This window comes from Grampus griseus (assembly GCF_964374135.1).
Source record: "Grampus griseus genome assembly, chromosome: X".
Classification (NCBI taxonomy): domain Eukaryota; kingdom Metazoa; phylum Chordata; class Mammalia; order Artiodactyla; family Delphinidae; genus Grampus; species Grampus griseus.
The window spans coordinates 44,005,224-44,025,084 of NC_138999.1; the positions used below are offsets into that span (position 1 = coordinate 44,005,224).

A 19,861-nucleotide genomic window follows, 5' to 3' on the forward strand; every position below is an offset into this window, starting at 1 on the left:
AGAAGCTTCATCCCAAACTCCCAGTTTAGAAGAAAGGAACTATGATACATCATTTCCATTTCTGTAATAGCATCGGTTGGCTTGGCCCCTGGTCTCTTCTAAGATCCCAACAGAGGAGCTGGAGGGGAAAGGGAGAAGGGAGAGAGAGGGAGGGGGGAGGCAGGAGGGGGGGGGAGAGAGAGAGAGATGCCAACATAAGTCAAAACCTGATTGTCAAGTGCTTTTCTGGGGCCTGTTCCAGATCACTGTCACTTACAGGCTTAGACTAGAGCTCAGCCCTAAATTAGGGCTCTAACCTAGAAGCTGGGATGGGAGGTGGAAGGGCCCCACCTGGGTCTTAGCAGTGGGAATTAACTCTCCCTGATTCTTAATTCTTTTGGCTTTTATTAGTGGCTGGAAGGGGAGAAGGATGAAACCTGAACCCTAATGCAGCTGAGAAGGGCTAAGAGCCAAAACCTTCCTTAAGCAGATACAATATGTGCAGGGCCTGGGCAGGTTTCAGAACACTGCACATTTCTCCAGCCAAAGGCATGGGAAAACATGAAAATTACATATTTAACCCTTTACATCCAGAGAGGGAGAGTATCATCCTCCCACCAGCACTCACACAGCAGAGACAAACTGGCAAGCTGGCTCTTGCAAGAGCCCCAGCACTTGGTGCTTTGTGACCACCTAGAGGGGTGGGATAGGGAGGGTGGGAGGGAAACACAAGAGGGAGGAGATATGGGGATATATGTATATGTATAGCTGATTCACTTTGTTATACAGCAGAAACTAACACACCATTGTAAAGCAATTATACTCCAATAAAGATGTTAAAAAAAAAAAAAAGCCCGAGCACTTGGGTAAGCCTTTTTCACAAAAACACCCCCAGCAGCTAGATACTCAAATCAGTTTCAAATATAAATTACAAGCTATTTCACCTGGTCAGAGTTAGGTAAAGCGAACCCACGTGCCCATTAGATTTTTAGCATGAAATGAGTTTTGTCTACGAGGAGGGAGGGAGTGAAGAGACCAAGTTCCATGGCACAAGCATCTTTACAACATTCTGAATTTCAGTTTTTCACCATGCAGAAAAGCATGTGATGCTGTACAAAAAAAAGTAATGGATCTAGAAAGCAAATCTAAGAAGGAAGGAGGTAGGAAAGTTAACATTTCCTGAGAATTTTCTGTAAGTATACAGGACATCCAGTCTAGGGTTTGGGTCAGATAATCACTCCAAATGTGCAGAAGTCTCTTAATAATAAAGTGATGTTTTCCAGCCAGATTTGCAGCCAATGAATTTGTGAAGTAAATCCCTATTTCCTTTTTTTAATTAATTTTTATTGGAGTATAGTTGCTTTACAATGTTGTGTTAGTTTCTTTTTTATTTTAATATAAAATTCAGGATGAAAGTACGGTGAGGACACCACTGAAAACAATTAAATCATATTTGCAAGTTTAACAATGCTTTTTCAAAGGTCACATTTTAAGAACCAATGCTACTGCAGAAATATGAACAATGATATTCACAGATTAATAATACTCCCCCATGCAGAGAGCATAAAACTACTAACAACAAAAATGCAATCCAGACTTGAAACTCCAGTGGAGTTTGCCTTACGAAGCCTCCACATTTTACTTTTCATATAGCGAAAACAATCTTTAAATATCTTGGCAAGACAACTGATGTTTTTTAACAGCCTCGAATCTTTTAACATTTCCAGCTTCATGTCTGAACTTTGGCGTTTTGACAGCTTCTTCTATTTTTTGTTTGTTTGATTTTTGGACTTCCCCATCACTTGAAAGTACTAAGTTAGACAGAAAGAACTTCAGCCAGTAATACCTCAGGTGACTAGGCAGCCTGCAGATTGGAGGAGATAGCAAGACCAAACTATGACCAGAAAAGCCCATTAAATAACAATGCAGGCCTGTTCCAATGTCTGTTGGGGCATGAGATTGTCTGGCAATTAAGTCATTTCCACAACAATCAGCAGATTAGTAAATCATCTGTGTTAACCATTATGTTCCTAAAATAATGATTTGTTGTTTTAACTGACCAGTGGCCTTAAATAAAATTCTTTTTCTTTTTCTGAACTGCCTATGGAACTCCTTTCCCTGATGGTCCTATGGTCTCAGAAGATCCAAAACTTAACTAAACCTGGTTAGCCCTCCCAATCTCCGTCACCACCTAGAGCCTTCTAGATTAGAAATACTGGATTCATCTCTAACTCCTGCCTCTCCCTCATTTCTTCAGATCCAAATGGTGTATATTACCACAACCTCTGGCAACTTGCTAATGTGTTAACAACAGTCAGCACGTTGCCAAGATGACTGATTCCTTTATAATGCCATCTCCAATTGTTCAGTACAGGTCTTTCCTTGTGTAAGCAGTTATATGGCTGGTACTGTGTTAGATGCTTTATTTTTAATACTTTAACTCTAATCCTCCAAAAAACAACAAAATGGCTACATACTTCCAACCTGAATCCATCCTATAGCCCAATGTTCTGGGTTCTTCAGAATAACTGGCTCAAATCCATTCACCCTTATGTCTCATTACTCAAGCAGATCCTCACTGATCCACTTATCCAGCCACACAAGCAGTATCACATTGGGCAAGTTACCTAACCTCTCTATTCCTCAATTTCCTCATCTGCAAAATGGGATTGATAAAGGAGCTAATATGTGTTAAAATAGAAAACCAGTGCCTGGTCCAAGGTACGCACTATGAAAGTATTTTTAGAAAGCAAATAAAAGTGACGTTCGTGGGGCTGTGCACTGGTTTCACAGGCCATAGGAAGTATAGCTCAGCTCCTAGAACAGGCACTCAATAAATTTAATGCATGAATTAATAAGTGAATAAATGAAGAAACCACACATACCTGGCCCTTGGGGAGCTCATACTCTTAGTTCACTGTGGGGGTGAACCAACTGGCCTGTCGCCTGAGTCCTTAGGACATGCAGCACTTGTACTAACTGGAATGAATGCCTTTCTTCCTCCCCAACCTACCTAAATCCTGTATAGCCCTCAAGGTCTAGCTTCAATTCTTCCTTTCTCCACAAAGCTCCCTAACCACATCAGCCTGCAATGAAATCTCTTCTCACTGAATAAATGTTGCTCTTCCTCACAGACATAGAGAACAGACTTGTGGTTGCCAAGGGGGGGTCGGGGAGGGATGGATTGGGAGTTTGGGATCAGCAGATGCAAACTATTATATACAGAATGGATAAACAACAAGGTCCTATTGTATAGCACAGGGATCCATATACAATATCCTGTGATAAACCATAATGGAAAAGAATATGAAAAGAATGTATGTATATGTATAACTGAATCACTTTGCTGTACAGCAGAAATTAACACATTGTAAATTAACTATACTTCAATAAATTTTTTAAAATGTTGCTCTTAGATCCTAGCCCATGGTTTCAGCACTTAAATTAAGGTTTTTGTTCCCCAGGCTTGCAGTAGTGCCTCTCTTCAACAAAACTGTCATTTCCAGGGAACAGGTCTTCCATGGTGGCTATCTATTGTATTCTCTAGTTTAGGGTAAGGCACTTTACAAAGTGTTCAACAAATAACGTGTTGACTGGTGGACTGATTGATTGATTGGAGGCTTAATTGAGAGCTCTTAGGTAGGAGCCAAACAAGGCTTAGCACAGCCTTTCAAATTGCTGTCTCTTCAAACATTAGCCAGAAATCATGTCTGGTCCTCCAACTTCTGCCAGGAGCAAACGTCACATTAAAGATGTCCTGCCATTTCATACAACTTCCAAAGATTTGGTAACTTCATACACTTAATTTTTTAAGTTCAGAATTCCCTTAAGAGCATTTCTGCTTAATAAGGGACACCTGTAGAATGCTTTTCCTTTCTTAAATCACATACACATCTAGTATTTATATGAGATAAAAGATAAAATCAATCTCCCTCCCTACTGGGGAAAAAATGCAAGTTTTATTATTTTCATTTTGCAAATGAGGAAATGGAGACACCGAGAGGAAAATGACATGCCCAGTCATACACAAATATTGAGCAGCAAAATGAAGACTGAACTTCAGGTCTTCTGAATCCAAGCTTATACTTCTTACCCTGACTTGAGATTTAAAACAAAATAAAACAAAACAAAACCTTTCCTTTGACCCTGACCCCTGACTGGCATGTACTGTTAACAGTACCAATTTTTGCAGTAAGTTACATTTCTCTAATTTCTCTCATTCCCCACCCCTTGTCATATTCTTATCCAGTTCTTTTTCTCTCTCTTTCTTTCACCTATGTAAACATGATAGTGTTGAAACAGTCTGGGATATGGAGTCAGACAGAAGTCAATTTGAATGCCAGCTCATCCATATGGAGTCTGTTACTTCTCCTGAGCCTCAGTCCCCTCATCTGCACAATGGGGAGATCAATATCTACCTCAAAGAGTTACTGTAAAAATTAAATAAGAATATATGTAAAACACCTAGAAGTAGCAGTATTTACCACATAGCAGGTCCACTACCTCTCCTATCCCTCCATATCTACGCCTGGATCACCCATTTAGTTCAAGAGGTTGCTGAGATCCAACCAAACGTCATTACCTCCATCCAATGAGGCACAACCACACAAGTGGAGTATCCAGGTCCCTGCCTGGTCCACTTTTCCTCCTGTTGCCTTGCTACTCCCTGATTACAAATTTAAATTAACACAGAGCTCCAAACTCTCAGTCAAGTCCTTCAAAGAACATGAGAGTCAAGAACTGATATTTACTCTCCCCTGAGTCTCCAAGATATCATCCCTCACCCTCTAAGTCAGAGATAATATGCCATCAAAAACTGCCTACCTGCAGAAGTTTTCAGAGGAGGTTTTACTTACATCAAATACAAACGAAAAGAAATGGAAAGCAGCAAGGCAGCCCAACAAAGGCAAGGCTTTAGCTTGTCATGTTCTCATAAGCAAAGATGGGGCAGCAGCCATGAGACTCTAACCCCTTTCCAGAATAACTAGTTGAACGAGCTTTCCTCCCAGGTCTACCTCATCTCACCCCCAACCCCCTCCCCCAAAAGAAAAATCAATTTCTGATGGACCGTGAAAGGCAGTATAGGAGAACCATTCAAAACTTCCCTGCCAGAGGCTCAGGAAGACAGAAGACCATACAGCTGGGAATCTGCTGAGTGGCGTTAGGGTGGGGGCCAGAAGACACCACAAAGGGTCTGTCCATCACTGGGCTTAACCCTTGATCCTGTCAAATTAGTCCCACCTCCCGCATTCCTCACAGATGTAACATTAAAAGACTTGAGTGAAAGTTAACAGACCATGCGGCACGCCGTCCCTGAGAACATACCAGGAAACAGCCACTTCTGGAAACATAGGAAGTAGGAGCGTGGAGAAAAGCTAAGCCCTGGAAGAACTGCCTGCTGTCAGTCAGCCTTTACACTTCCACAGCCTAGATCATGAGCGAAGATCCTGGAGCTCTTAGCATCCCGTCAATAAAGCAGAAGCTTGCCCCTCAGAGAGGCTGAGAAGAAACAGGAGGGTACAGAGAGGTGAAATAACATGCCAAGATTACTCAGCGAGTTGATAAGAGAATATCAGGAATGCGACAAAGGTCCAGTCCTCCACTGAAACAGGACAGAGAGAGACACAGTATGAGAAAAGTTCCCCCTGATCCGGCTACCAATTTGCTGAGAGTTTTCAAACTTTATCAACCTTAACTCTGTGAACTTCTCTCCCCCAACCTCCCCACACCGGAAGTATGGCTGAGCCAAGAGGGACAGAACTGGTACAGCAGACTAGAAGGGCCCACTGTACCAAAAAAGAAAAACAACAACAACAACAAAAAGCTGGGTTTTGGACAGCGGGCAGGGAAGACAATGAATGAACCAAGAAGTAGTGACACTTGAATGAGACAGTCCCAAATGTAGGCCTCAAGCAACTTGGTGCTGGTGGGTGGGGGCTGGGAACCAAAGACTGGACATGAAAGAAGGGTAGCCTAGATGCATGGAAAATTTGTCTCTGTTGCTACCAGGCAGTGCTCATCCCATAGCATGGCGTAGTCACAGACTCGCACTGAAAGAGGAGGGAGTGGAGGTGAAGTCAATGGGGAGGAGTTAGTCTCTTTGAGAAACGGAGTCATCTTGATCTTTGCAATTTCAGTGCCCAGCCAGGATGGCTATGTGCCCAAGTAAACATGCCAGTGTGATGTGAGGAAGAACGAATCATCCCTTGCAAAACTAATGCCTAAGACAATCGTTCCACTTGGCCTGTTTACACTGGATAGGGCGAAGGGGTGTAAGGAAACAAACCTCTATCCCATCCCAGTCTTTGGAACGCAGTCTTTAGCAGGGAAAAATAATATCTCAACTTGTTCATTAATGACTTAATTGAAGTCTGTCTGAAGCAGGAATTTCAGGGGAGCACCAGGAAACAAAATATTGCCTTCATAGAAACTGAGTGAAAGTGATCTAGGTACCAACATAAGTAATATAAAAGGGTCACTTGCTGATTACAAGATAAATCAGGTAAACCTGGAGTTCAGTTTCAGAGAGAAATTTAATGATGCATACACTGTATGTACACACAAATCTGGCCCCAGGATCAAGGATATGAGCACCTGGGCAGTGATAGTAGTAGAAACCCCAAACCCATCTACATCTATGTAACAGAGATATCTAGAGCACTTGTTGTCCCTGACTTATGGATTGTTTTCCAAGATTACCTTTCGTAAATAAGCAGCTTGGAGCTTTGAATGCAGTTCCCTATAGACAGAATATTGTAAATGGTGGTTAGTTTCTGTAATTTCATCAGTGATACACTATAGATGAAAGAGGCCTCTCCAGAACGGTTCTGAACGTGGCCACTATTAATAACTGTGTCAGGGGGACATATTTCCTAGACTTTAACTCTCTTCTCCAGGCCTCTCATCCTTCAGTGATAATGAAGATTAAGCTCCACTTCAATACACTCCCCAATCAGGGCTTCAGTAGCAAGAAAAGGTATTTGCCCAACTCAGGTGACAAACTGGTAGATGTGAGGGTGTGGGGGAGGGGCGAGACTGTCAGTGCAAGACCTCCAGAAGGAACGACTCTTGTGGGTATTCCAGGTACAGACAGAAGACCTCAGAACACAGGAATGGCAGCAACAATAGGAGATTTGCAGCCAGTGCCAGTGGCAATGTGCACAGAAATAAACATCTGACAGGGCTGGGGACTGCTGTGTCTAAATTCCCACCGAGGGGTTCCGTAAGTTGGAGACTGCTTGTATGTCACATAGGGTCAGCATCTTCAATCTTGGAGACACCTATTTGTTCCAGAAGGGGAAAATTAAGTTCAGAGAGGTTATTCCTACAATTTCCAAGCCAGCAGTTGGTTAAAAATCAAATCAAATCAATCTGATGTTCTAGAGGTCTGATTTTGACACTATTCGCCAACTGCCACTTCCTTCTTCTATTATACAAATTCCTTGTCTGTAACTCTGTAGAAATATATATGCTGCTGGAATTCATGGCTTATGTCTTCCCTATCATCTCCCTTAGAACACTTTTTCCAAGGCTGACCTGGGCTAGGGGCAGGGCTAGGGGCAATTCTAACTACATAGTGAGTGATGAGATGTGCCCCTCCTAAATCTCTTATGTAGTTGTCCCAGGTGCCTAGGTAAAGGCCTTGGGCAGGTGTGGCTTAGCCGCAGCACAGATACTTCCACTAAAAGGCTTTGCTTGACACAGAGTCTTCGTATGGCATGGATGCCAGAAAGAGCCAAAGTGGTCTTCAGCTGTATTTTTTAAAGAATGGTCCTACCTAACTTTGGTCAGACTCTCCTCAGTTACTGCATTCAGCTGTGGGCTCCCTAACTCAAGAGGAACATGGCCAGGCTGGAGTGCATCCAGAGTGGGAGGAGGCTGGATCTCAGATCCTGTAAGGAACAGCTGAAAGAGCTAAGGCTCTTTAGCCTAGAAAAATGACACAAAGAGACACAGTCTTTGTCTTCAGACCTCCCAAAGGTTGTCCTAAGTAAGAGAAAGCATCTTGTTCTGTGTGGTCCCAGAAGGCAGAGATATAGGACCCATAGAGAATAGGTAGATGGAGAATGATTTCAGCTCGACCTGAGAAAAAGATGTCTACTACAGTCAAAACTTTTCAACACTGAAATGGACTGGCTAAGAAGGGAGTGAGCTCCCCCATGACCACAGGAGAACAAGCTCAGGGCTACTGCACATGGATCGGTTAAGATTAAGACCAGGTGACTTCCACAAGGCCTTCCTCACTCTGCTAATCTGTGATTCCAGCCACCTCAAAGAACAGCATTCCGTTAGCAGGCCTGAGTTGAGTCTGCCCTTTGGTGAGGGTCGGGGAAGGAGGGTGCTTTGTTAGAGCAGCCCTTCACTTAATCTCTGCTGTTCTTCATTAACTTTTCTCAGACAGGTCAGCATATTTTTGTCCCCTGGTTCTGAAGAAGCCTAACTATAAAAATTCTGATGTTCCCTCCAGATAATCACTCCATAAACACCAACCTCAAATCTGAGTCTCTCTTTTCTCTTAAAAAAAAAAAAATTCCTGGGAGGAGATGGAGGAGAGCAAGGGGCAAAATCATCTGAATTCTGGTTAAGGGACAACATTCAAGTGTCTTCCAGCTGGAGTTGAATTATTTTCTTTGAGGTTTTAGAGAAGGAAAAGCCTCTAATAGGCTTGGCCTTTTTTCACTTCAGGGAGCACATGTGTGGATTGCAATAGGTTACCAGGTGTGTTGTGACAGCCCAGCAGGCCCCAAAGTAGTGTGTACCCAAAGCTCAGCCAAGGGTTGCCAGACATACCACCCACCCTCTTTGCCTTACTACCTCCCTCCAACCTTCTTTGTATTTCTCTGGATGGATTCCTACCCCATGTCCCCAAAAGCTTACTTTCTGAGAGAGGAGCATTTGGGGAACTGAGGTAGTAGACATCTTTCCTGATTCTAGAAGCAGAGATGAGGAGGAGATTCATCTAAGTAACCAGGCTGGACTAAGCTCTCAAGAAGCACATCCCATGAAGGGTCTCTTTGTGAATGCCAAGCCCTGTTCTGGGGGTGGGCCCGGCCTGTAACATAACTAAGAAGGTTTCATAGAACTACCATTTCTCACATAACACTACCTCTGCACCCAACAAGAACTCAAAGTCACAGCCAAATCTACTGCCAGCCACAAGATAGCCTGAATCTGACTTTACCCACGTCCTCTTGAAATCTCAAATGCCTCTTTGTGTACTTCTTCTAGAAATAAAGTCATAGTGGGGATGGGGGAGGGTATAAAAACAAAGAGCATGTCCTGCCATTTTCCTAGGCTAAGGATGGCACACAGAATTAGGGTTTGCCCAATTCATTTTCACATCATCTGTGCTAATAAAGATGGGCCAACGACCCTCATTTGGCAAATAGAATCTTGGGTCCAAAGAGGATAAAATAATATAGCAACTTCAGTGCACACTAAGTGGAGGAGGTGAAGCTTCTTCCTCCTCCAGGCTACTGCCCCACCCCACCCTACTTTGTTCCAGGGCAGTAACTAGCATCCACTTCCTTCACTGTGCCAGATAGAGACTGCCACCAAAAATGGGCCAGGAAAAGGGCAAATATGTAGGGTGAGCCAGTTTCTGCAATGTCTTGTCCTTCTCCCCAATTTTCCTCCTTCTCCTTTTCCTGCATCCCCACATTGGTCTCCACCCTTTCTTTTCTCCACCCTCAGCCAACCTCAGGGCACATTTCCAAGAACTCAAAATGAGTATAGGAATCTTACACTACAGCTTAGCAACTCTCTCTCACACACGCACGCACGCACACACACCACAGGAGGATACAATTTGAATCTCTGAGGCCTCTGAGAGGCCCTATCTGATGCATAATCATTGGCGCCAGAACCTTGAAAAGGTCACCCACCCTCCAAAGTGGATCTTTTCCAGCGCATGGAGCCAACTTCATGGATGACTGTCTACACTGTAGAGGGGGTAGAGGGGGACCCCTAGGTAGCAAATAGCCAAGTCTGATTAGAAGAGAATCTCCACTTCATCCAGACAGGCCCCCTGGGTCAACGAGGTAGATGCTAACCAAAGGAATCAATAACGCCAAGGGCATGGGCCCAATTCTCTAGTTGGTCACATTTCTTTGGGAACATCACACTGTATGGGGCAATCATAAACCATCCCTTAACACATGGGATAATCAATAATAATAGTTGTTTTTTAACATTTCTTCTTTTTTTGTCACTTAATTGTTAAGAGAAGGCTATACCAGTCTCCACAACTTCGGCAGCTGAATTCCCTACTTTCAGGGAAATCATAGGAGCCTATAGGAACTAATGATTTCCCCAACCTGATTATTTCCTGATCCAAAGGGTCCCCCATAACAAATATGAAATACACTTTCACACTCTATGCACTCTTCCCACTAATCATCTTTCCTCAAATTCCTCCACTCCCAAGATGCCTCCACCTGTTCCACAAGCTATCTCCAAGCATGTACACCACATCAGATCCATGGGGTGTTTTTCCCCATGACACCGAAGGAGGTTCTCCAATATTTCTTACCATGGTTCTGGCACCTTACCTCTGTCTCTGCCTGACCTGAGATCATCACAAGTGATTTGGAGTCACCAAAACAGTCCTCTCCTACTCCCTGAGCCCAGACTCCACCAGGGAGTGTCTGCAACCCAGTGCTCACCTACTCTGGAAACACAAGCTGGCGTGCAAAAGGTCACTGGGGTGGGAGGCTGCCAAGACTGGATACATCCCTCAATGGTATTGCCCCATGCCCCTTCACAAACTGCAGTACTACCGGAAGAATTGAGAAACTCTCCAAGTAGAGGATGTGGAGAAAAGGGAACCCTTGTGCACTGTTGGTGGGAATGTAAATTGGTGCAGCCAATACGGAGAACAGTATAGAGATTCCTTTAAAAACTAAAAATAGAACTACCATATGATCCAGCAATTCCACTACTGGGTATAGAGCTGGAAAAAACAAAAACTCTAATTCGAAAAGATACATGCACCCCAATGTTCTAAGCAGCACTATTTACAATAGCCAAGTCATAGACACAACCCAAGTTTCCATCAACAGGTGAATGGATAAAGATGTAATATATATACACACACACACACACACACACACACACACACACACACACACACACATATATAATGGAATACTACTCAGCCATAAAAAGAATGAAATATTGCCATTTGCAGCTACATGGATGGACCTAGACAGTATAATGCTTAGTGAAATAAGTCAGACAAAGACAAATACTGTATGATATCACTTTTACGTGGAATCTAAAAAATAATACAAATGAATCTATATACAAAACAGAAACAGACTGACAGACACAGAAAACAAACTTATGGTTACCAAAGGGGATAGGGAGAGGGGGAGGGACAAATTAGGAGTATGAGATTAACAGATACAAACTACTATACATAAAACAGATAAGCCACAAGGATTTACTGTATAGCACAGAGAATTATACCCAATATCTTGTAATAATCTATAATGGAATATAACCTGAATAAAAAAGAATCATTATGCTGTACACCTGAAACTAACACAAAAATGTAAATCAACTATACTTCAATAAAAATAATAATTAAAAAAATAAACTCTCCAAGTGGTAGAAAATATTATAGATTTGGAGCCTACCACTGGCATAAAGGATTGGCTACCAGACTGTCATAGTCTTCTTTAAAGACATCTAAGCCCAGGGAGGGCAAGTGATGCACCCAGGATCCTGGGGCTAGTGAGTGGCAGAGCAAGGATTAGAACCCAAGTTTTCAATCTGTCAATACAATTCTCTTTGTACACCCTTCCATCCCATCCCCACCAATGTGTACAGACTGAAGCTATTTTCAAGAAGAAATCTGTATTGTTCTGAAGCATAAGGGGAAACAAAACTAAGGTAGAAAAATTAAAAGGGGATTAATGAACTATGCCACATACTGTCTTGGCAAGAAAAAAAATACAGGCAACCATTGCACCTTACAAAAATGCCATGGCCCCTTTATACAGTAATAGGGCTAACCAGGTTATATATAGCTGGCTTTTACTGGAAGGAATCAAGCTATCTGGGATAAATGGGAGAAATTATGTTACCCCCTGCATATCCAAATGTGTGTAATAATGATCCTTCATATATAATAGGGGTCAACTGTACATTCAGCAGAAAGGGAGTCGTTAAAAGGCACCCTGCCTCTCAACACACGAGTCATTTCCTTAACAGCTTGGCCAAGGAAACCCTCATCTACCCTCAAATAATCCCGGAGCCAGACCACAAATTGTTGGCTGCCCCATACTTAGTAACACCCCCTTGCCATGTTCCTGCTGGCTCACAAAACAATCCAGGACCACAGCAGCAACCACTCTCTGGGGTGCTTCTCAGGATGGGTCAGCCCTGGGCAGGGGTGAAAAATGACCTCTCCAAGGCAGGTTGTCTGGGCAGACTGGAAAGTCTGTGGGTGGTGTCAGGAGAAAAAGAAAGGGGGGAACTGCCAGACCATGGAGGGCTGCATAGACAGTTCTGACCTTGGTGGAAAGAGCAGGGAGAGGAGGAGTTTGATTAGAAGAAATTCCTGAAGGCCAGGATTCCCCTCCTCAAAGGGGTTGTTTGAGAGTGTTTAAAAAAAAAAAGCTTATTACTCCCTCCGGATAATATTGGAGGGAAAGGGATAGTGACTTGTGTGTGGGGGGGAAGGAATGGCGTGACAGTGGGTGACAAAGCAATCTTAGGCTGGTTAGAAATACATGACTAGTATGGGGAAAGGGGGTGCTGGGTGAAGATCTGGGCTGGTTATTGGTGTTTGGGGAAGCTAAAGATCCCAGGTTTCCCTGACAGCCCCTGAAAGTTTTGCCTCAGGCGCTCAAGATGATTGGTACACCCCATGGCAACACCCCAGGATTGCTAAGAGTGTGGCCCCCAAGGCCTGAAGGACCCCCTACAAGTTAACCAGCAGCTCCGGTGCCTGGCGAAAGGGGCACAGGTTACGCGGGGGTGTGGCGGGGGCATTCGCCACCCCCTGCTGAGACGTGACCCACGTTAAGAAGCCAAAACAATAAAGTGACATTTGTTCCCCACAGAGAAACCACATCTTTTTATCTGCAGCCCAAACCCACGTCTTCCACCTCAACTGCAATTTGAGCGGGTTGGAAGGGGAAGGGCTTTTCAGATTTGAGCATTTCAGAGAAACAAAAACAAAAAAAACACAACAGGATAAAGTTCGTGAAGTTCGCTCCCTTGGCCATCTGGCGCCTCAAGGTGAGTCGTCCTGCAAATCTCTCTTCCCAGTTACAGCCCCCGCGGCCCCCACCCCCTACACTCACCCCTACCGGGGGATGGCTTGCTCAGGGATTCTGGAGTGCTCGGGAGAGCTCCTCTACCCTGCCCTCAGCTGCAACTTGGCTTCCAGCAGACCACAGCCTCCTAAAACAAACAAACCCTGGCGGCGGCGGCGGCGGCGGCGGCGGCGGCGGCGGCGGCGGCGGCGGCGGCGGCGGCGGCGGCGGCGGCGGCGGCGGCGGCGGCGGCGGCGGCGGCGGCACAGCTGCGCTCCATGGCGCAAAAGTTTCCTCCACTCTCCTCAACGTGCAGGAAATCTCGCCAGCGCTGGGGCAGGACTCCGGCGGGAGGGAAAGGCCGAGCCCAAGCGGCAGCAGCAACGCCCCACCGGCTGAATGGATGTGCGCGCGTCCGGCCGTGGGAAGTGAGGCTGACGAAAGCCACCGATGCCTCATCTCCGTTCCCACACCGGACCCTCGCCCCGCAACCTGCCCGGGCGAAATGACCCGCCGGTCGATCCAGGGACCGACGCCTTGAAGAAATGTGCCAAGGCGCCTTGCCTGTCCCTTCAGCCCGTCGCTGTCCCGCAGGGGCACGGGAACTTCCAAGGAGGAACCCCCAACAGCCACCACTTCCTCCAGCTCCAACGGAGGGGAGCAGCCGCCCAGACACTGGGGAGCAGAATCGGCCCCCGAGCCCTCCCGAGGGTGTCTGCGCGCGGGGCTCTAACCCGGGGCCGGCCGCATTCTCATCCAGCGCTCCCGCCACCCCGAAGGGGTGTCCGCGCCGGGGCTGGTGGCCAGACCCCCCCCCACCAGTGTAGCTAATGCTTCACGTCGGGGCTTTCATCCCCAGCACCGAACAAGTTTCAAAGTTGGTCTGAGGGCCGCGTCCCGCGGCAGCCTGCGCACCCGCTCGCCCATTCAAAGTTGGGCACCGCTGGGACAGAGCCGCCAGTTCTTACCTTAGACACTGTGAGCGGTTCGCAGTGTTCCAGACCCCCCTTAAGGGTGAAGCCCCAGGGCGCCCCCCCTTGCAGCTGCACAGGGACGTACTGGAAGGACCCAGGCCGGTTCTCCATCCTCCGCTCGGCTCAGGGCCGCGGGGCTCCTTTTCCGCGGGGGCTACGTTGCCTCCGCCCCCAGCGGCTCCACCACCATAGCCCTCCAGCGCTACGCCACCCCGCACCGCCCTGCTCCGCCTACTCTCCTGGCTGGAGACGCTCGGGCAGCGAGCGAGCGCAAGGAGGAAATGACACGGAGCTGGAGAGAGGGGGAGAGAGGGGGGGAAAGGAGAAGGAGGAAAAAAAAAGAAAAGAAAAGAAAGAAGGAGAGGCGGAGGGATAGCGCGTAATGGACAAGAAAACGGAGCAATGGGGAGGGGCAGTCACTGGGACCTCGCCTATAGGATCGCTGGGGAGTGGGAGCAAGGCGAGGCTTCACATCAATTGTTACATTGTTTCATTCAGGCAGGCCCCCCTCTTTGGTTCTCCTCCTTACTGCAGAGTTCCCCGCCCCTCCAGCCAGCCGAGGCGAGGGGAGGTGGAAGTCGTTAGTGTGGATGGCCCGCGTGGCTGAGTGGGCTGAAATGCTGGTTTCCCGATTAGCGCGTTCATGTTTCTCTGACTGCCTTTTTCTTCTGAAGGTCCCGAGAACCGGGTCCTGGGAGGGTTACAAAGCTGCTAATTTGTGGACCTTGCCTAGAGGGATGGAAAGTCAAGCAAGCAGGCCAGCGAACACAGTGGGGCTGTGTGTGTAGGCTGCTCTGTGTGTATGAGCTAGGTGTGTGGGGTCATTATGAAACATCGCCCCGGAGCATAGTTTAAATAAAGAAGCACTTTGAGGATGCCCCCTGCCCAGGCTCAGCCGCACCCTGGCTCAGTGCTGGCGTCTATGGGTAGCACTGTGCTCATGTATGTTCCAGTCATCTGGAGTTCCTGGCACGGCCTTGCACTTGCCCCACTGAGATGACCAAGCCAGGAATCAGCAAAGTTTATGACTAGCAGTATTGTTTTCACTCCTAAACAAACCTACAGGAAGGAGCATCCATTGATAAGCTGGCCAATTAACAATGTGGTGCCTTTTGGAAGAATCGGCTTTTAGACAGGGGTCAGAACGTCTCTGCTCATCTGTTCATGCTTGAGGCTGTAGTGTCTGAGCTGAGCTTTTAGAACAGACCAAACAAATACCCACACTAATAGTCCCCAAAAGTGAATTTGTTACTAAATCTTGGGCTGATTTCTCAGTCTTGACCTGGGCACGGTTACCACCCCTCTCTGAGGTGTTGTCTCTGGAGCCATATTCAGGCAGTGAGTTTTTAAAGAGCTTCCCAGTAGCGGGGAAAGTTTTGACAACTCAGTGGTGACTCCACAGAACCCCTCAATGCTCTATTGCCTGTTCCATCTCTTGCCTTCTTCTTGTGCAGTTTCTTCTTCTTCGCCAAGAACACACACCATGACACCCTTACTTCCACAGTCAGCTTTCTGCAGACAAGGTTGTCACTCTTTGCTTCCATTTCCTCACCTGTCACAGCCTCTTCAACACACTTCAGCCTGTGTGTGCCCCTTCAGGCCACTGAAACTTCTCTCACAGCCTCTCTTCCCTCCCCCAATCCTTTCTTCTCCGCCTCCTGGACTGTCTGCATTATATGATGGTGACCTGACTTTTCTTTAATAAAACTGCAGTTTTGGTGTTTATAACCTGCTTTTTAAAAGTCCTTAGATATGTATAACTGATTCACTTTGCTGTACAGTAGAAACTAACACAACATTGTAAATCAACTATACTCCAATAAAAATATTTTTTAAAAAACAAAAAAAAAGGAAAAAAGTCTTTAGAGATGACTCACGTGGGGAACCACCTTCAATCTTTTAGATTTTTAGACCTGCAAAAATCCTTTCAATCATGTTCATTTTTTTGTTTGCATTTCTCCTACTAGAAAGCAGAAAATTTGAGAAAATGGCAGCTGTTTCTTGATTGCATGTCAACCTATGACATAACACTCATTTGTTCTGTCCCACCTTGAAACTGAGCTTTTATTTTTTTCCTTTGTCTTCTTTTTGAGATAAGACTTCTATCTCCATGATTGTCACTTGGTAAAACTTAGCATGTTTCAGTTTCAGCATATAGAAATCTATAAAGTGCAGTTCACAGGATCTGTGGTCATCATTCAAGGTCTACTAGAATTATGTGTCTAGACTAGAGAAAAGAGATTGGGAAGCAGGAGACACACATGTGAGCCCTGGCCTTGTCACTAATTAGATGGGTGACCTTGGGCAAATCACTGAACTGTTTTCAGTCTCATTTTTTTTCATCTATAAACTTCAGCTAATAAGCCCTGACCTCCCTCCCTCCCAGGCCTGTTGAAGACTAAAATGAAATAATACATATGAAAACACTTTGGTAAGGAAAAAGTCAAAATCCTCACAACCTTATTATGAAAGCAAGCACTGAGCTAGCCTTTAACCAATCTATTTTCATTCCAAGACTTACTCCACACTGATGTCTTGTTGTACTCTTCAGTTTATCATTTCCATTATTAGAGCAAAAGAACATAAATTACGCAGCCCCTGGTGCAAACAGCACATAAGTAGCCATTTTGAACATCGGATGGCTGGATAATCTTGCTTCTTTACTGATAAAAATTACTGCTAGTGGCAGGGATCTCATTCTTCCTTGGAAGTACAGTTAGTGGGAGCATGATTATGTAATGGAAAGGGTACAGGGTAGGATGTGAGATGCCTGGATTTTAAGCTGGTTCTGCCATTAAATTGCTGTGTGATATTAAGCAGATCACTGCCCCTCTCTGTTAATGGAAAAGATTGAGCTACTTGATTTCTTAAGTTCCTCTACAGTTTGAAAATTCTGGGACTACTTCCTGGCAAGTGGCTAAACATAGTTATATGTGTTATAACTTAATGATAAGTTAATGATGGAGATGAACCATGTGAAAATAAAGCAATGGAGAAGAGTCCAGGGGTGTATTTCTCTCCTCCTCCTCCTCCCTCTCTCTCTCTCTCTCTCTCTCTCTGCGTGTGTGTGTGTGTGTGTGTGTCTGTGTGTGTGTGTGTGCAGCCAATGGACAGATGATAAATTCACTCTAAAGTATGTTAAATTGCCTGTGGGTAAAAAGGTGGAATGTCCAGTAAGCAGGTAGAAATAGGAAACCGCATATCAAGAGAGGAATGGTGATTGGTAATACACATTTGGATTATAGTTGAAGCCATTTGGAGTGGATAATCTCATGCAGGGATATCAGAATGATAAGAAAATGGAGATTTAGATGAAACCTTGGATTATGCTAATATTTAAAATATTATGCTAGTATTTAAAAGTCAAGAAGGATCACAAAGGATCTAAAAAGGAGCCAACAGGGGAGGTGGGCAAAAGATTCATCAGCAGAAACAGGGAGAGAGAAATTAAAAACAGGGTGTTTACTTCCACCTCATAAAAAAAAAATCCTCACAGGAGTCTTTTCTCATTAGAAATCTATTGACCAGTTTACCTTTATTGGTAGGAAGGAGATTGAAATAGCAGTCCTTCTTTGAACTTTTTTATTTTTTAACACAAATTTGAATACAATTTTCCTCATAGTAGTGCCTCTAGCTCCTTTCTGAATTAAGGACTCTTTTGAGAGTCTAGTGAAAGCTATGCACTCTCTCCCCTAGAAACTCCTAGAAGGCTATACATTATCACCCCATGTTGCATATAGTTTGGGCTGAGGCTTAAAGACCCTAGCTTCAGAATCCTTACTCTAGTAAAAGATCAGATTTTTTTACTGTGGCAAAAGTATATGACATGAAATCTACCCTCTGAACAAAATTTTAAGTGTAGAGTACAGTATCATTAACTACATGCACAATGTTGTACAGCAGATTTCTAGAACATTTTCATCTTGCTTGACTGAAACTCTGTACCCATTGAATAGCAACATCCATTCCTACCTCTCCTCAGCCCCTGGCAACCATCATTTCACTCTGATTCTATGAATCTGACTATTTTACATTTCTCATATAAGTGGAATCATGCAGTATTTGTCTTTTTGTGACTCGCCTATTTCACTTAGCAATGTTCTCAATGCCCATCTATGTTGTAGCATGACAGTATTTCCCTTTTTAGGGCTGAATAATATTCCATTATATATATATATATATATATATATATATATGCATATGTCTCACATCTTCTTTATCCATTCATCAGTCAATGGGCATTTAGGTGTTTCCACCTCTTGGCTCTTGCGAATAATGATGCAATAAACTTGGGAGTGCAAATATCTCTTCAAGATCCTGATTTAAATTCTTCTGGATAAATACCCAGTTGTGAGATTTCTAAATCATATGGTTGTTCTATTTTTAATTTTTTGAAGAACCTCTGTACTGTTTTCCATGCTGGCTGCACCGTTTTACATTGTCATCAATAATGCACAAGGATTCCAATTTTTCAACCCCCTTGCCAGCAATGGTTAATATGAATTTCTGTTTTTTTAAAATAATGGCCATCCCAAACAGGTATGATGTGATAGACATTGCATTTCCCTTATGATTAGTGAGTTGTGCATCTTTTCATATACCTGTTGGACATTTGTATGTATTCTTTGGAAAAAAGTCCATTCAAATCCTTTGCCCATTTTTTAATCAAGTTATTTGCTTTTTCTTTTTTTCTTTCTCTTTTTTGCTGTTGAGTTATATGAGTTCCTTATAGATTTTAAATATTAACTCCTTATCAGATATATGGTTTGCAAATATTTTCTCCCATTCTATAGGTTGCCTTATCTACTGTTTGTTTTGTTAGGTTTTGTGTTTTCTGTGCAGAAGCTTTTAATTTTGATGTAGTCCCATATACTTATGCTTGTTTCCTATGCTTTTGGTGTCATATCCAAGAAATTGTTGCCGAGACCAACGTCACAAAGATTTCCCCCTATGTTTTCTTCTCTGAGTTTTACAATTTCCAGTCTTATATTTAAGTCTTTATTCCATTTTGAGTTAATTTTTGTGAATGGTAAGATAGGGGTCCAGTTTCATTCTTTTGCATGTGAATATCCATTCTTCTCAAGATCATTTGTTGAAGAAACTACCCTGTGCCCATTGGATGTTCTTGGCTCCCTTGTCAAATATTAGCTGAATGTCTGTGCGGGGGGTTATTTCTGGGCTGTCTATTCTGTTCCACTGGTTTATATGTCTGTTTTTTTATGCCAATATCCTGTTGTTTTTGATTACTATAGCTTTCTAATATATTTCAAAATCAGGGACTGTAACGTTTCTAGCTTTGTTCTTCTTTCCCAAGATCGCTGTAGCTATTTGGGGTCTTTTGTGGTTCCATACAAATTTTAGGATTTTTTTTCTATTTCTTTGAAAAATACCATGGGAATTTTGATTGGGATTGCACTTGATCTGTAGATCACTTTGTGTAGTATGGCCATAACAGTTCTTTTAAAGGGCTTACATATTTACTGAAACAATGTTTCAGCAGAAAATTTAGTATTCATTCAGTGGGCTTAATTTGCCCTACATTCAGAGGACAATTGCTAAATGCTAGGCACCATGCAACACATTTTTCATGTATTATTGGCAATGATTACAATGACCCTGCAAAGTAGGTATTAGTAACTGTTT

The 19,861-nt window shown here is 44.1% G+C and overlaps 1 protein-coding gene across 2 annotated transcripts in view; it reads right to left on the reverse strand.

Moving 5' to 3' along the window:
- The window catches only part of SHROOM4 (shroom family member 4), a gene marked incomplete at its 5' end in the record, with an annotated part of 214,041 nt that extends 199,712 nt beyond the window's left edge, over positions 1 to 14,329 (reverse strand). For both annotated transcript variants that reach the window (XM_082681614.1, XM_082681613.1), the window contains one exon: positions 14,213 to 14,329. In XM_082681614.1, the coding sequence (XP_082537740.1) occupies positions 14,213 to 14,329 (117 nt within the window). The remainder of the gene's footprint in view (positions 1 to 14,212) is intronic.
- Positions 14,330 to 19,861: the final 5,532 nt, after the last annotated feature.